The sequence below is a fragment of the Narcine bancroftii genome, chromosome 13, assembly GCF_036971445.1.
Source record: "Narcine bancroftii isolate sNarBan1 chromosome 13, sNarBan1.hap1, whole genome shotgun sequence".
Taxonomy (NCBI): Eukaryota; Metazoa; Chordata; class Chondrichthyes; order Torpediniformes; family Narcinidae; genus Narcine; species Narcine bancroftii.
The window spans coordinates 14,503,163-14,517,394 of NC_091481.1; the positions used below are offsets into that span (position 1 = coordinate 14,503,163).

Genomic DNA, 14,232 nt, shown 5'->3' on the forward strand with positions numbered 1-14,232 from the left:
GTCAAATCAGGGTGTGGCTTGCACAGTAAATAGTAGGGCCCTGGAGATGGCTGTAGAAGAGTCCTCCTCAGTGTGCAGATGCACATTTTGTGAAAGTGGTGACTCAATGGTCAGGGTGGTGAAGAAGTTGTTTGGCATGGTATTGGGCAGGGTATTGAGTATAAAAATTAGGTCCTCATGATCTAGCTGTACAAAGCATTGATGAGACCATATCTGGAGTACTCTGTGCAGTTCTAATTGACCAACTGTAGGAAGGATATCAATGAATTGGAAGGGGGTGCAGTGGAGATTCACCAGGACTGGAGGGTTTGAGTTGTAGAGGGAGGCTGAAGAGGCTGAGTATTCCATGGAACGTAGGAGGGTGAAAAATAATCTTGTAAAGGCAGATAAAGTGAATGCTCAGTCTTTTTCCCAGGGTAAATAATTCTGGAAATCAAAGGCATAAGTATAAATTTAAAGAGGAGAAATTTAAAAAGGATCTGAAGGGGAACTTTTTTAACTCAAAGAGTAGTCCATATCTTGAACGAGATGCCAGAAGAAGCTATCGGATGGATATATTTACAACATTCAAAATACACAGATAAATGGATAGGAAGGATTTAAGGTTATGGACCAAATGCAGGCAGATGGGACTATCCCAAAATGCCAACTTGATTAGTATGTGAGAGTGACTAAAGATTCAAGTGATTAATGAAAGAAGGTGTTAATGTTATTTGCATTGGTAAGTTGCCACTCTCACTGTTGTTTTGTCTCTAGTTGGATGTAATTGTGGCCGATCTGGATGGTAGCACCGTTGTGATCCCAGAGTGCATCCACATCTCAGTTCTGCCAGAGCCCTACCTGGCCCAGACTCAAACAGCACTTTCCATGGTAAGTTGCCTTCGACAGGTCTCACATGGTAGGTTACTTTGGAAAATTAGATCACATGGGATGCAAGGTGAGCTGGCCAATTAGGTAATGCTATCAGTGACAACTTGAGATTACGTATCATTTGGATATTGCATGGTTGATTTGTGAGTATAACAAACTAAAAAAAATTGAATAGAATGACTTGAAATCTGACAACCTCTCCGACAGGCTTTGTTTCTGAATTGCTGTGAGGGTCTGTTATTAAATTGTTATCTAAGCAATGTTTGCACTGTTCATTGTTTTGGCACTGTCCATGTTACAGTTTTACCATAGTTTAATGGTTCATATCAAGTAATTATGAATTTTATTCTGAGATGTAGTCTGTCAAACACACAGCTCAAGCTGAACTTTAAATCAGTCCAAGAACATTATAATTGGGAGACACAAGACTGCAAAAGTTGAATCTGGAGCAAAAAAAGCTTCAGAAGGAACTCAGTAGGCGAGGCAGCATCTGTGGAGGCAAAGGAATGGATGACATTTCTTGTCAAGACCCTGCATCAATGTTAATACAGAGTCCACAGATGTTGTGCAACCTGCTAAGTTCCTCCAGCAGATTTTTTTTTTTTTTTTGCTGGGCCCATTCATCATTGGGAAGGGCCTTGGAGTGCATCCATATTTAATTTCTGCCATAGTCCTACCTGGCCCAGACTCGAACAACAATTTCCACGGTATTTCTTTCAAGAATATATATCCAAACAACTCCCATGTCTGGCACTCTCCTCAACTTTGCTGAACTTGTTCTTAACCTGGCAACTTTTCTTTTCCTCTCACTTTCTACAAAGGTACAACCATTAGCACTCAAATGGGTCCTATTCTTGCTTGCCTTTTTGATGGCTACGTGGAGCAATCCTTGTTCCAAGCCTACTCTGGCATCGCACCCCCATTCTTCCTACACTGCATCAACGACTGTATCGATGCTGCCTCTGCATTCATGGTTTTGTCAATTTGATCAACTTTGCTACTAATTCCCAAACAGCTCTCAAATTCACTAGACTTTTTCTGATTCTCCCCTTTCTGGATTTCTCTTGCTCCAGGATACATCCCATTCATTGACATTTGCTCTAAACCCACCAACTCCCATAGCTATCTAGACTCTACCTTCTCACACCTTGTCTTTTGTAAGGATGCCATCTCTTCATCTAGATTTTCTTTGTTTCTACTGCAATCGTTCTTGAGATGAAATTTTCTATTCCAGGACTTCTGAAATGTCCTTTTTTTTTTAAAGAAAATGAGGTTGATGGAGACCTCAGCTGCGTCTTCTCCGCTTCCTGAATGTCTCCGCTCATCTTGCCTCTCCAAAGATAGAGATAAAGTTCCCCTAATCCTCACCTTTCATTATTCTAACCTTGACATCCAGTACATCACTATTTCTGCCATTTCCAACAGGATTACATTATTGCCTGAGCCACTGAAATCCTTCACAGCTCAATTTTTATTCTGTTTACTTTTCCTTACTGCAATTCACTGAATAAACTTTGGTTTAAGGTATATAACAACTCTGAATATAGATTCACATGGGTAAAAATAGTCTTTCACAGAGCTGCATCTTTGTCACTTTCGCATTTATTCATAATTTACAAACATCTGAATCTTTTAATTAACTTTAGGATATGTTTCCTTGATTGACAAAGATTTTGTCCTATAATTTTTAAAAAGTCAAGTATTTCATTCATATTTTATGTCGTACAGTAAAATCCCCGGTATCCAGCATCTTATGGGGATTGCAGGTGCCAAATATGCCAATTTTCTGGTTGCCTGAGACACACTCTTTCAATACCTGACAATTACACCTGGATTAAGAATAAGCATTTTAAAAGACAGTGCAAAATGTTAAGTAACCCAGGGGGGAAAAAAACACAACTTTATTCAAACAGCTGCTGTGGGCGGGGTGCTGGGTGCTCCATTGGGTGAATGTTTATTCCCATCTTCACCGAGGGGTTGCGTGCTGCTTTGGAGAATATTTTCTTTTATAATTTTAAACTTTTTAAAATTTATTCGCATTCAGTCGGGTTATTTATTTATTTCTTTGATGGTGGGGTGTGGTTGCTTGGGGTTGCCTGTTGCTTGAATTCTGGATACTGGGAATCTTACTGTACTTTCTCCATGTCATTTTAATTTCAGTGTTGCATTCTCTGTGTTTCTTTGAAATTTGGCATCAAAATGCTTAGAAGTTTTACTTCTTAGAAATCAAAGCAAATCATAACTATTACTAAGCCAGATGATATTATTGGAAGGGAAGAATCTGAGAATTCAGCTAATATTAGCTCTTTGTTTGCACTATTGACACCGGAAGATTTAACAATCTAGAATTCAAGCAACAAGCAACCCCAAGCAACCACACCCCACCATCAAATAAATAAATAAATAAATAGGCAGAAGAATTAGTGCCCACAGAATTACCCCTGGAAGTTCTTGATGTTGTGGAGAGAATGGAAAAGAGTTAAGCATCTGATAAAAGACCAGAATCATTCCTGCTTCCCAATTTAATGATGATCCAGGACATAATTATTGCTTGAGTTGGAAGAATGACAAAGCTTAAGAGAGCGTTGCACATGCACAGGAGGAGGGTGGAAGCAACTGTAAGTACAGTGGCAGCAGGAAATTTTTCAAGAGAATGTAACTGCTCAATTATGGAAGCTGTTTACTCTCGTAATTAAGTGTTTATTATAGATGAGATGAAGCTGTTTTATAAGAGGATGTGCTCACATATGTTCATTTCAAGGGATGAGGGGAAAAAAAAACTCCAGACTTCAAGACAGCAAAGACAGTCTTGCCCTCCTTCTTTATGCAGCCCCACAAGTGACTTAAATCTCTGACAAACCAATCAGCCTCTGGAGCTTGCTTGGCCATTCCTAAGCTGCTTGCACCCTTAGCTCTGATCACAACTCTGAGAATCCCTTTTCTCTTCTCTGTGTATTAAATACGCAGTCTTATTTTGAGTCACTAACTCCTCCCCCACAAAGTATGTTATCTGAGATTGAGAGGAAGGACATCAAATTTTTAATAATTCTTACAGATAAATGTTTTAAATCGCAGGTTTTGGACCCAGAATTAGAGTATGCAGATTACGCCTTCCCACCTTCCTCTATGTCTGTATCTTCAATGAAATTCCAGGTACAGTAATGAAAGGATGAGAATTGGACATAACAAATAAGAATTTTTGTAGTTTTGAACAATCTTGTCAATATGTTGTCATGCATGGAGTAGCACGTATTTTCCTAAAATTTATTTACACGTTTTGGGAATAACCATAAAGTGTGTGGCATAATTAAATGGAGTACCTCTCACCATGAACCTAACATGAACTTTTCAGTTGGGTTTTAGAAAAAGCTACTGTTATGTTCTACCTTGTGAAACCTTTCCCTTTTTTAAAAAAAAACTTTCTGTACATTGAGAAGTATCTCTCATCGTGAATAAATGGTGATTCTTCAGATAGGGATTAATCCTTATGATAAATAGTGATTCTGTATAGTTACACACTGACCTTTACCCTGACTAAATGGTGACACTGCAGTTGCAAATTCATCCTTATTCTACGTACCAAACGGCCACGCCATGATGTTGCTAAATAAATAAAACATCTAGCCGTTTTGCAAGTTGGATAAGATGTAGTCAAAAGGCCATCTGGTCAAGATAGACTATATTTTAGATCCTGTAGATTTTTTGCCATGGGATCTGAGGGTCCTCCTTTCTTTTCTAATGTAACCTAATCTTAATATTTCCTACAGTATTTCTTTATGTTTCAGAGTGTTCCAGAAAACACTTCATTTTTTTATTCTCTATAACTCAGTGTAGAACCTACTTATCAATAGTTAAATTGTACACACTGTTACTTTACTTTGGCTTGGCTTCGCGGACGAAGATTTATGGAGGGGGTAAAAAGTCCACGTCAGCTGCAGGCTCGTTTGTGGCTGACCAGTCCGATGCGGGACAGGCAGACACGATTGCAGCGGTTGCAGGGGAAAATTGGTTGGTTGGGGTTGGGTGTTGGGTTTTTCCTCCTTTGCCTTTTGTCAGTGAGGTGGGCTCTGCGGTCTTCTTCAAAGGAGGTTGCTGCCCGCCAAACTGTGAGGCGCCAAGATGCACGGTTTGAGGCGTTATCAGCCCACTGGCGGTGGTCAATGTGGCAGGCACCAAGAGATTGGTACACACTGTACCAGAGGACCAAAGGATGATTCCTATACGGGATGATTCATCTCTGAAAGAATCTCTGAAAGAATTATCTATTAATCTCATTTATCTTCTCATTTATATTATTTTCCTTATGACTCTTTGATTTGCTTTAGAATTTCAATCTAGTTCCTTTCTAAAAGAAAGAATTAGGTTTTGATTATAAGGTATAGGTAAGCATTCCATATTCGGGTGACTTGAATTTAAAAAGAAGTCTCAAATTCTTTTACTTTTGGTCATTACATTTCTGCTCCCTGCTGAATGATCAGCCAGTGGAAAGGGAATCCCTGATTCGCCACTATCAAAATTCTTGGAAACATTCTCTGATCACGACATAACTCCTCCTGCTATAAAGCAAGGAGCTCCAATATCAATCTATCTAGAGACAAGGAAAGTTGCAGTGCTAGAATGGAGTGCAAACTACAATCTGCCAAGGGAATTCAGCAGATTTGGGAGCATCAGTGGGAGAGAAGGTAATGACAACATTACAAGTCAGAACCATCAATCAATCCATAGAATTAAAATCAGAGATTGAAAATATCTCTGAACACTCCAGCTAGTTGGTTGGCTCACATTTTCAGTGACATGACAGGTACTCCATCAGGGCCTGATGCTTGCAACGGTTCATCTTGTTGAAAGATCTTCTGACGTTGGCCTTAGAGACAGATATCACTGGGTTGCCAGCTTCTGCAGGGATTCTCATTGGTACTGTTGAGTTCTCCATTTCAAAGTGAGCATAAAAGATCAGGGAGCGAAGCATCACAGCCATTTATAATGTTAGGCTTCATGCCCGGATCTGTTTGGATTAATAAACATATTGGAATTGTTTTCAATCAATTCATAACCATTGTTGCTTGTGTCGACTGAGATTGTAGAAAGTTTTTTTGCTGTATTTTGGTCTGACAACTTAAAGCTTCTGTTGTTAATCTAAATGTGGAATAAACAAGCTTCATGTTTCAAACTGGTTGTCAACTTATTTCATGTTTATTCAGTCCAAAAAGGAAAAATTATACCATTCTTATACATTTGACACTGCAAAGTAAACACCATTCTATACCAATTGTTTGCTTTTACCTGTCATTGTATTATTTAGAGATGTGCCGCTTATCATCCATTCGGGCAACATCCAACCGCATATACATCCGTGGTCCCATAATTATTCAGTTACTGTGAGCAAGTCCACAGCAATTTAGAAAAAGCAATCGCTAGCTATAGGAAATTGAATACTGTATACTCAATCTGATCCCACAGCCCCATGTCAGTCCCACACTGATCCCACTACCCTACTTTCTCCCCACAGTTCTCTGTCGGTCCCCATACTGATCCCTACTTACAAATAAAATGTTTACTGGTACACTACAGTATCCCATATAGCTTTGAGAATATGGTGTTCGCACCACATCCATGTCGCATAACACCCAATTTCACAGAATATGTCGTGGATGTTAAACGACTCATATCATGTATATTTTTTTTTGCATTTAGTTCTTCATACTGTTATTTTCTACTTTTTCATTAGGGTTGATCTCTTCTTTGTTTGAAGTTCATATCCTGCCACCTAACTTGCTCTATGTTGTCTTCCAGGATAAAGAGATCCGAGCAGTCTTCCTGCGCTTGTTTGCACAACTGTTTCAAGGTTATCGATGGAGTTTACAAATCATTCGTATCCATCCTGAGCCAGTAATTCGTTTTCACAAGGTATTCAGGATACATTAAGAACCTCAGAACTGAATTTGTTAGAAAGAAATTGAATGTACTGGGTGGAGCATGTAGTAAAGAGTAATCATCCCATACAGGAAGTTTGCAGAGAATTTGTGTGGCACAGGAGTGAAGGAAATAAAACATATGAAATAAGCATCTAACACCTTGTAGACATTACAAGATATGAGCAATTTGTAATGACTGCCTGATGCGTGTTCAGCAGACAGTCATGATCACACAACACAGGGTGTATAAATCAGAGAGGAGGACAAGTAGGGACAGCTGTGATTACACAATGCAGAATGGTGTACCGGTGTCAGTAGAAACATACTGCAGATAGTGTAAGTGTGGTAATGATCCCAGAGCATAGGGAGCTCTGGACACAGTGGTCAACATTTGGACACAGTTCTGAATAATCTTGCAGTACATTTATTGCCAAACAATTTGAATAGCTTTAAGGTGAAATGTAGCAGTGGGTTCTGAAACATTTAGTAAGACTATAACTTTTGTTCTGTGCTGACACAGGTGGCTTTTTTGGCCCAACGAGTATTGTTGGATGATGACTTTCTCACTAAAGTTCTTGATGGAATGGCTTTTGCGGGATTTGTGTCCGAGCGAGGCTCACCTTACCGAGTGTGTGATTTGTTTGATGAGGTAAGAGCCAATTAACTTGCCAATTTTAGTGTGATCAGAATTGTGGGTTGCAATGCGGGGTTTGTACATTTTGTGTGTGGAAGGTAACTGCTCAGACTGCCTAATGAAAGGCTGGTGCCTCATGGGTTAATAAATGCTAGGAGCACAGCAATTTACTAGAAGTCCTGATATTAATGTTCTTCTTTTATTAAATGTCCCACTCCAAGCTAAGAGTAGATTGATCAATGGCCTGCACCCTTGTCTCAGCCTCCATTTCCCTGCTAACAGCTGACTATGAAGTATGAGAGGACACCTACGTCTGAATGGTTCCTTTCCCCACTCCCTTCCCAACCAGATGTAAAAGAGTGATCCTGCCTTAACTCCTTCCTACCTAGGTGTTAGAGGACTAACTGGGCAGACCATCTACATCATGTTGGCAGATGCCTCTTGGTTCATTACAGATCACTTTACCTAAATGTTGTCCTTGCATTTTATGTTTTCAACCTGACTTGAGAAGTGACCTAATTCTGTTATTCTGTTTTCAGTTGGTAGCAAATGAAATAGAGAGAATACGATCAGAAGAGGGAAACCCACAGAAAGTTCTGAAACATGTGAAGGAAATATCAGAAATGCTTCACCGGAATGTACGTCCATGATTGGGGGACAGTTGCTACTTAATGCCATATTTTGATAACATACTAATGCAATTTTGAAAGTTTGTGCTTTGATAAGGATTTGATCATTTAAAATAGATGTTTGAATTAATATTTATTTGGGATGTTGAGAAGAATGTGATTCAGGATTTCAGTTTTGAAATATCTTCCCACTGAGACCTTGAAATGAGAAGTTGTATTTTGAGCTTATGTGATCGATTGAGAACGCGCAGGGATTTCAGTAACGAATGTGAATACTGTCATCAGTCATCAAGTTCATCATCTCATCTCTGCTCTTCTGCTAGGAGAATCCTTATCCAGCAGTCGCTATGCACAAAATACAGAAACCAACTGAGGGTTCCTACCTGAGGATGCAGCGAAAGACCTTCCCTCAACTGGATGAGGGCATGGTACAGTGGATTATTGACCAGGCCACAGCCAAACTAAAGAATGCTCCACCTGCTGTTAAAGCTGAGATGAAATGCATGGTGCCCATGGGACCTCCAACTGGTTAGTGTGATGTGGCGCTCAGCTCCATAGTGTCCCCCTTTGCTCTTTTGAGGGGTTGGGTATGTGCGTTTGTAAAGGATTTGAGTGCAAGGGAACATAGGAAGTATTTGAATCCAAGAATCTCGATGGTGTGAGAGACTCATATTGACCTAGTACCATCTTTTGTATGAGCATTCAGGTTTACCTTTAGCTTGCAGTTTTTTTTTCCCCTTGAGGTAATTACTGTACTTTTGAAGTTCTTTTGAGCAGTGAATTTGAGAGCATAATTTAATGAAAATGTTCCTTTCTCCAGCAAATCACCTTAGATTTCTGTTGTTTCTCAAAACTGTAATTTGCTGAAGACATGAAGGTGTGTGTAGGCAGAGTGAAAGGAAAAATGCTGGTAGATATCCACTTCATGGAAAGAGTCCTAACAAATGTCTCTTTTTCTTTAAGCTGCTGTCATTGATCGAAATGGTATTATCCTTGCCAACAGTGCCCGAAGGTTAGAGGTCGTCAGGAATTGCATTACCTACATATTTGAAAATAAAATGTTGGAAGCCAAAAAGGTAGATGTATTTTAAGTTACCTTGTTCCTTGCCTTGCATAATAAATAATTGTGACCTGATGTTCAGTGGTTATTCGTTGTGTTAGGTCTGCTTTGTTCATGAATGAGTGAGTCAAACACCAGACTGAGTCGAAATCAAGGTTCTTTGTTCTTTATTGCCGGATTGTAACACTTGCAACTAACAGTGTTAGTTGGAGAAGGCGCATTCTGCCGTTATCAGCAAGTGGTGTTTTTTATATACCTTAGGATACGTACTTAGTAAATTATCATACCATGACATTGTCCAATGAATAAACTGTTGCTGTCCCTCTCTGCTAGCCTCCTGCACATCAATTTGTCATCCCCACTCTTATCTTGAGAGTACAAGGTCACAACTGCATCTTGTTACGGCCCAGCACTGGGTGACTCCCTCTACATTCCCAGCTCATGATGTTTTTACCTAACAATTGTCACTAGACTTTGTCCCCATACCCAACACATTCTGCCGAGAACCGTGTAATCTCATACAAAAGGACTTTAGAGCAAGTGGTGAGGCCAGTTGAAAAACTTGCACACTGATGCAGTACAAGATATGTTGTGTGATTTTTGTCAGATCGGGTTCGTGGATTAGCATGGAGGGATCTTTTGTATCGAATCCTAGCCATGTCAGTGTTGATAAGTAACGTAAGATCATTTAGCAATATCTTGGAGATACCATGAGCTTTATAACTGGTATCAATTTAAAATGCAAGTATTGCCTTTTTTATTAAAAAAAAATTCAAAAACGTGTTTCCTGTACAGATGCTACCTGCCATGTTAAGAGCCCTTAAGGGACGTGCTGCTCGACAGTGCCTCACCGAAGAGTTGAATCTGCATGTTATGCAAAATCGTGCAGTCCTTGACCATCAGCAGTTTGACTACGTTGTCCGGATGATGAACTGTGCACTACAGGTATTCGGTGTGAAGTTGCTTCCTGAGCAACTGCAGGGAGTTCAGCTTTTTTTCAGCTGTCTGGGCCACTTCCTTCCACTTGCGAATTTGGAACTTCAGCTTCATTCCCGGTTTTGATTTCTGAATTAAGTCAGCACTCTTTGACATGTTAAGGCTGAGGAAGGAGATAATTTTGTCCGTCTTACAAAATTCTTCTGGGGAAACACAGATAAATACAGTGATCTGGTTGTGCATTGAGACTCTTAACTATTTAGAGCTGAGAGGAAAATAAATGTATTCATTCACAGAGAAGCTGGAGAACTGTACAAAAGAGAGCTGTGTATGCTGTGTATATTCGAGACTAAGCATATTCATAATTCATATCTCATGGTCTGCCGTGGTTGAAGAACCACCCCACCTTAAGGCAGTTAGGGATGGACAATTAAATCCTGGCTCATACTGCCATGCCCACATCCCTTGAATAAATAAAAATGGTTTTGTGTGTGAACAGAATCAATGATATAAATTAGGACAGGAAGGTGGTGCAGAGCCAAAGAATTGACAGTGAATAATTGTGACCTGATGTTCAATGGTTATTCGTTGTCACTAGACTTTATACCCATACCAAACACATTCTGCCAAACACCGTGGCACAGCAGACATGAGGATGTGAATGGCACATTCTTGTTTCCACATACTTTTATCTAGATGCAAGACTGCAGATTCTAGAATCTAGAGCAGAAAACAAATTGTTGAAGAAACTCAGTCGGTTGAGAAGCATCTGTGTGAAGGAGGGAAGAATTGTTGACATTTTAGGTTGAGACCCTGCATCAGCACTGATGGTTGAGCAGGAGGATATGCAGTAGAAAGAGGGGGGGAAGAGGTAAGACAGGAGCCATTCAGTAATGGGTGGACTGAGGAGGGGTGAAGGATAATGGGCAGATGGAGCCAGGGAGGAATGGTGGCGTATATGCGAGACAGAAGCACATGAGTTTCATAAGACAAAGAGAGTAAAAGCAGATAGAGTAAAGTGAGGGGGGGGGTGGTGGTGGGATGGAGGGAGGGAAGGAGGGAGGTGAAAACAGTGGCTCGAGATTGATGTTGAAATAAAAAGGATGCCAATGCTGGAAGGTGATCAGAAAGAACCAAGAGGAAGAAGGAGAGAAACAGGCAGAGTGGTTGGTAAAGGAGGCAGGTTTGTGAATGGGAACAAGGAGAAAAGGGGGGGGGGGGGGGGGAGAGAGAAAAAAAAGCACAGAAGGTAAGGGTAACCTGAAATTAGTGACTTCAGTGTTCATGCCATTGTCTTGTAAATGACCCAGATGGAATGAATATGAGGTGTGGCTCCTTAGTTTGCATTGGGCCTAATCCTGGCAGTGGAGAAGCCTGAGAATGTACAGCTTGATGTGGAAGAGGAGTTGAAATGGTGTGCAACTGGGTATGCGTAGTCTTTAGACTTACAGATTTAGTGGAGCGCAAAATGCAGTCGCCAAGCTTGGAGGAGATGCCTTACTGTTAAGGTTTTTAGATAGTGGTTTGGGAGGTGTTCTTCCTCCTGTAGTTACAAGGGAAAGTACCAGAGGTTAGAAGGGGTGGGTATGAAGGGATGAGTGAATCAGAGAGGTCCAGAAGGAGAAGTCCCTGCAGAAGGCAAAAAGGGGTGAGGAGGGGAAGGTACAGCAAGTGGTGGGATCACATCACATCATCTGCAAATGATGTGCCAGAGGCAGAGGTCCTTCTGGGTGGCTACAATGCCCCATTGCGGTCTCACCAATAATTTGTACAGTTGTAATGTGATGTCCTAATTTCCATGCTAGTTCCCCTTTATCGAGCTGTTTCCAGTCTTTGCTTTTAACCCTTCTTCTGTTTTTCCATTTCAAGTAGCAAATTAATTTTTTTGGGTTTTAAAAAGCTGTTCTTTCTACTTCCACAATCCCTTTCAGACAATATATTTTCAACTGTATATGCTTTGCAAGTCCCAGGCTTGGAGCAGGAAGGCTTGTAGCAAGATTAGATCTGCAAATGTATAGTGGTCTGAAATTAATCTCTTTAATGTTTACAGGATTGTACACCATTGGATGAACATGTAGTTGCAGCAGCTTTCCTCCCATTGGTTACTGCTTTCTGCAGAGTAAGTTTACCTTAGATGTTTTTATGAATGGTACAGAGATCTGAATGCATTCTCGGGACAATAGAAAGTAAGTGTGAGTGGTGTGCATTTGCAGGGCAGTGGCAGCAAGCCAAGGGAGAGTGCAAGATGCATGCATTAGCATCACATGGGAGAGGGAGAGCTATGCATGGGGAGGAGGACCAATAAAGACGATGGCTGAGGGGAGGAGGGAGAGCATTTGAAGGTTACGCAGGGCACAATTAGAAGAGCTGTGTGTATGGAGAAAGAGAAGAATTGTTTTTGTTGGTCAGGACTGGAAGGCCACCTCTGCTCTGGCTAGAATAATTTGAAGTTGCTGGGTTCTGACAGTCAGTGTCAATGCAAAGTTATAATGGGGAAGGCATTTATTCACAATGAAAACTATCTGTAAACACAAGATGTCGGTATTAATTGTGGAATTGAAAGTGAATCTGTAGATCCAAACACCGTCTCTGCAATTGCTAGGTATTTTATCCACATACTTCAATGTTTACAGAAACTGGGTTCTGGCGTCACACAGTTTGCCTACAGCTGTGTACAGGAACACTTGGTATGGACTAACCTTCAGTTCTGGGAAGCCATGTTTTACAGTGATGTACAGAACCATATCCGGGCATTGTATTTGGAAATGGATAGTGAGCAACTTTTAGAAACAGTAAGTATCGACCACAACACTGACTGGGAAATCACTTTGGTCACAGTTCATTAGGGAATCCATGATGGTCATTTAGTCCCTGATTCCTTGATTAATGCTGATTGAGATTGCTATACATTCTAAATGGAGTATAACCAAGATCTTGATTGACCTGTGTGTGGATTCAGTGCCCTGAACATTTTCATAAAATTTCAGCATTATGTTTCTTCAGCCAAATAATGCTCATCAGTCCAATGGAGAGTAGTCACTCAAGGTGACAATGAAATCCCACATTGTAGTATAATCACTGACAATGAAAATTCTGGAGAGTGGAATATGTCTAAGCTGATGGTCACACAGAGATGATGTGCAACCCTAATCTGCAACTCTATTCTGTGCTTACATTCAATCACTGATCATGAAACCCATTCAACGGTAATGATCACTCGGAGAAATTGAAACCCCAAGCACAATGTCTTGTTTGAATATGGAAAAGATTTGTTATTCAGATACGAGATTTCAGACATTATGGGGGTCAGTTATGACTCACTATCTTACTTTATAATTTCACTTCAATGTAATTAAATTGTCTGATCTTTTTCACGCTCTTTATATATTTTTTCTACATTTTTCTTTTAATATTAATTATATATAGCATTTGGCAATGCTGTTAGGCAGGGTTTTGAGTTTTTCTTCTTTTATTATTTTCTTTTTCATTTTTTGCTTTTTTTAAAAAATGTATCATTTGGAATATGAATTATGGATATGAGTTCCAATTTATTTGTTTTTGATATACTGAATGTTTTATTAAGTTTGTGTAATTCTCCATATCATTTTATTAAATTGTATCTTTTGTATATATTTTTTAAAATCAATAAAAAATATTTTAAAAAGAAAGAAACCTCAGGCGCAAGAAGAATACAATTAATATTAGGAAAAGAACGTCAGATATTCAGGTGAGTAAAGCTGTTGTGAGCTTTCTCCCATTTTGTTGTTTTGAAGGGTCCTGTCAATGGTGAGCGGGAGGAGAGATCAGCGCTGGAAGTAGGAGCAGAACAATTATGCATGTGGCCGACCTACAGCAAAGAGAAGCAACAAGAACTGATTGATAAAGAGGAGAGCACAGTATATAGTCAGGCCATTCACTATGGTAATCGTCTTACTTATCTGCTCCTACCGCTTGACACCAGCAAGAATCGCCTTCTTCGTTCCACAGCCATTGGGGACATGGAGAGTGTCAGCAACAGTTTTGTAACAAACAGGTCAGGACCACTACACTTTTTTCTTGTAGTTACCAGGTCATCATTTAAAAGAATGTACAGTATGGGCACTCATTGATAATCAAACAACAACCCATACTAAAAGTTGCACTGAGGCAGTGAATCCCTATTTGTGCAAGTGGTCTTCAAACAGCGCA

At 40.1% G+C, this 14,232-nt stretch overlaps 1 protein-coding gene across 13 annotated transcripts in view; it reads left to right on the forward strand.

The window, feature by feature from the left end:
* sbf1 (SET binding factor 1) overlaps positions 1-14,232 on the forward strand; it is a 137,628-nt gene that overhangs the window by 72,281 nt on the left and 51,115 nt on the right. For all 13 annotated transcript variants that reach the window (XM_069908248.1, XM_069908249.1, XM_069908250.1 and 10 more), the window contains 11 exons: positions 757-870; positions 3,946-4,023; positions 6,664-6,777; positions 7,306-7,434; positions 7,959-8,057; positions 8,372-8,576; positions 9,012-9,124; positions 9,904-10,053; positions 12,095-12,163; positions 12,678-12,836; positions 13,818-14,077. In XM_069908248.1, the coding sequence (XP_069764349.1) occupies positions 757-870; positions 3,946-4,023; positions 6,664-6,777; positions 7,306-7,434; positions 7,959-8,057; positions 8,372-8,576; positions 9,012-9,124; positions 9,904-10,053; positions 12,095-12,163; positions 12,678-12,836; positions 13,818-14,077 (1,490 nt within the window). The remainder of the gene's footprint in view (positions 1-756; positions 871-3,945; positions 4,024-6,663; positions 6,778-7,305; positions 7,435-7,958; positions 8,058-8,371; positions 8,577-9,011; positions 9,125-9,903; positions 10,054-12,094; positions 12,164-12,677; positions 12,837-13,817; positions 14,078-14,232) is intronic.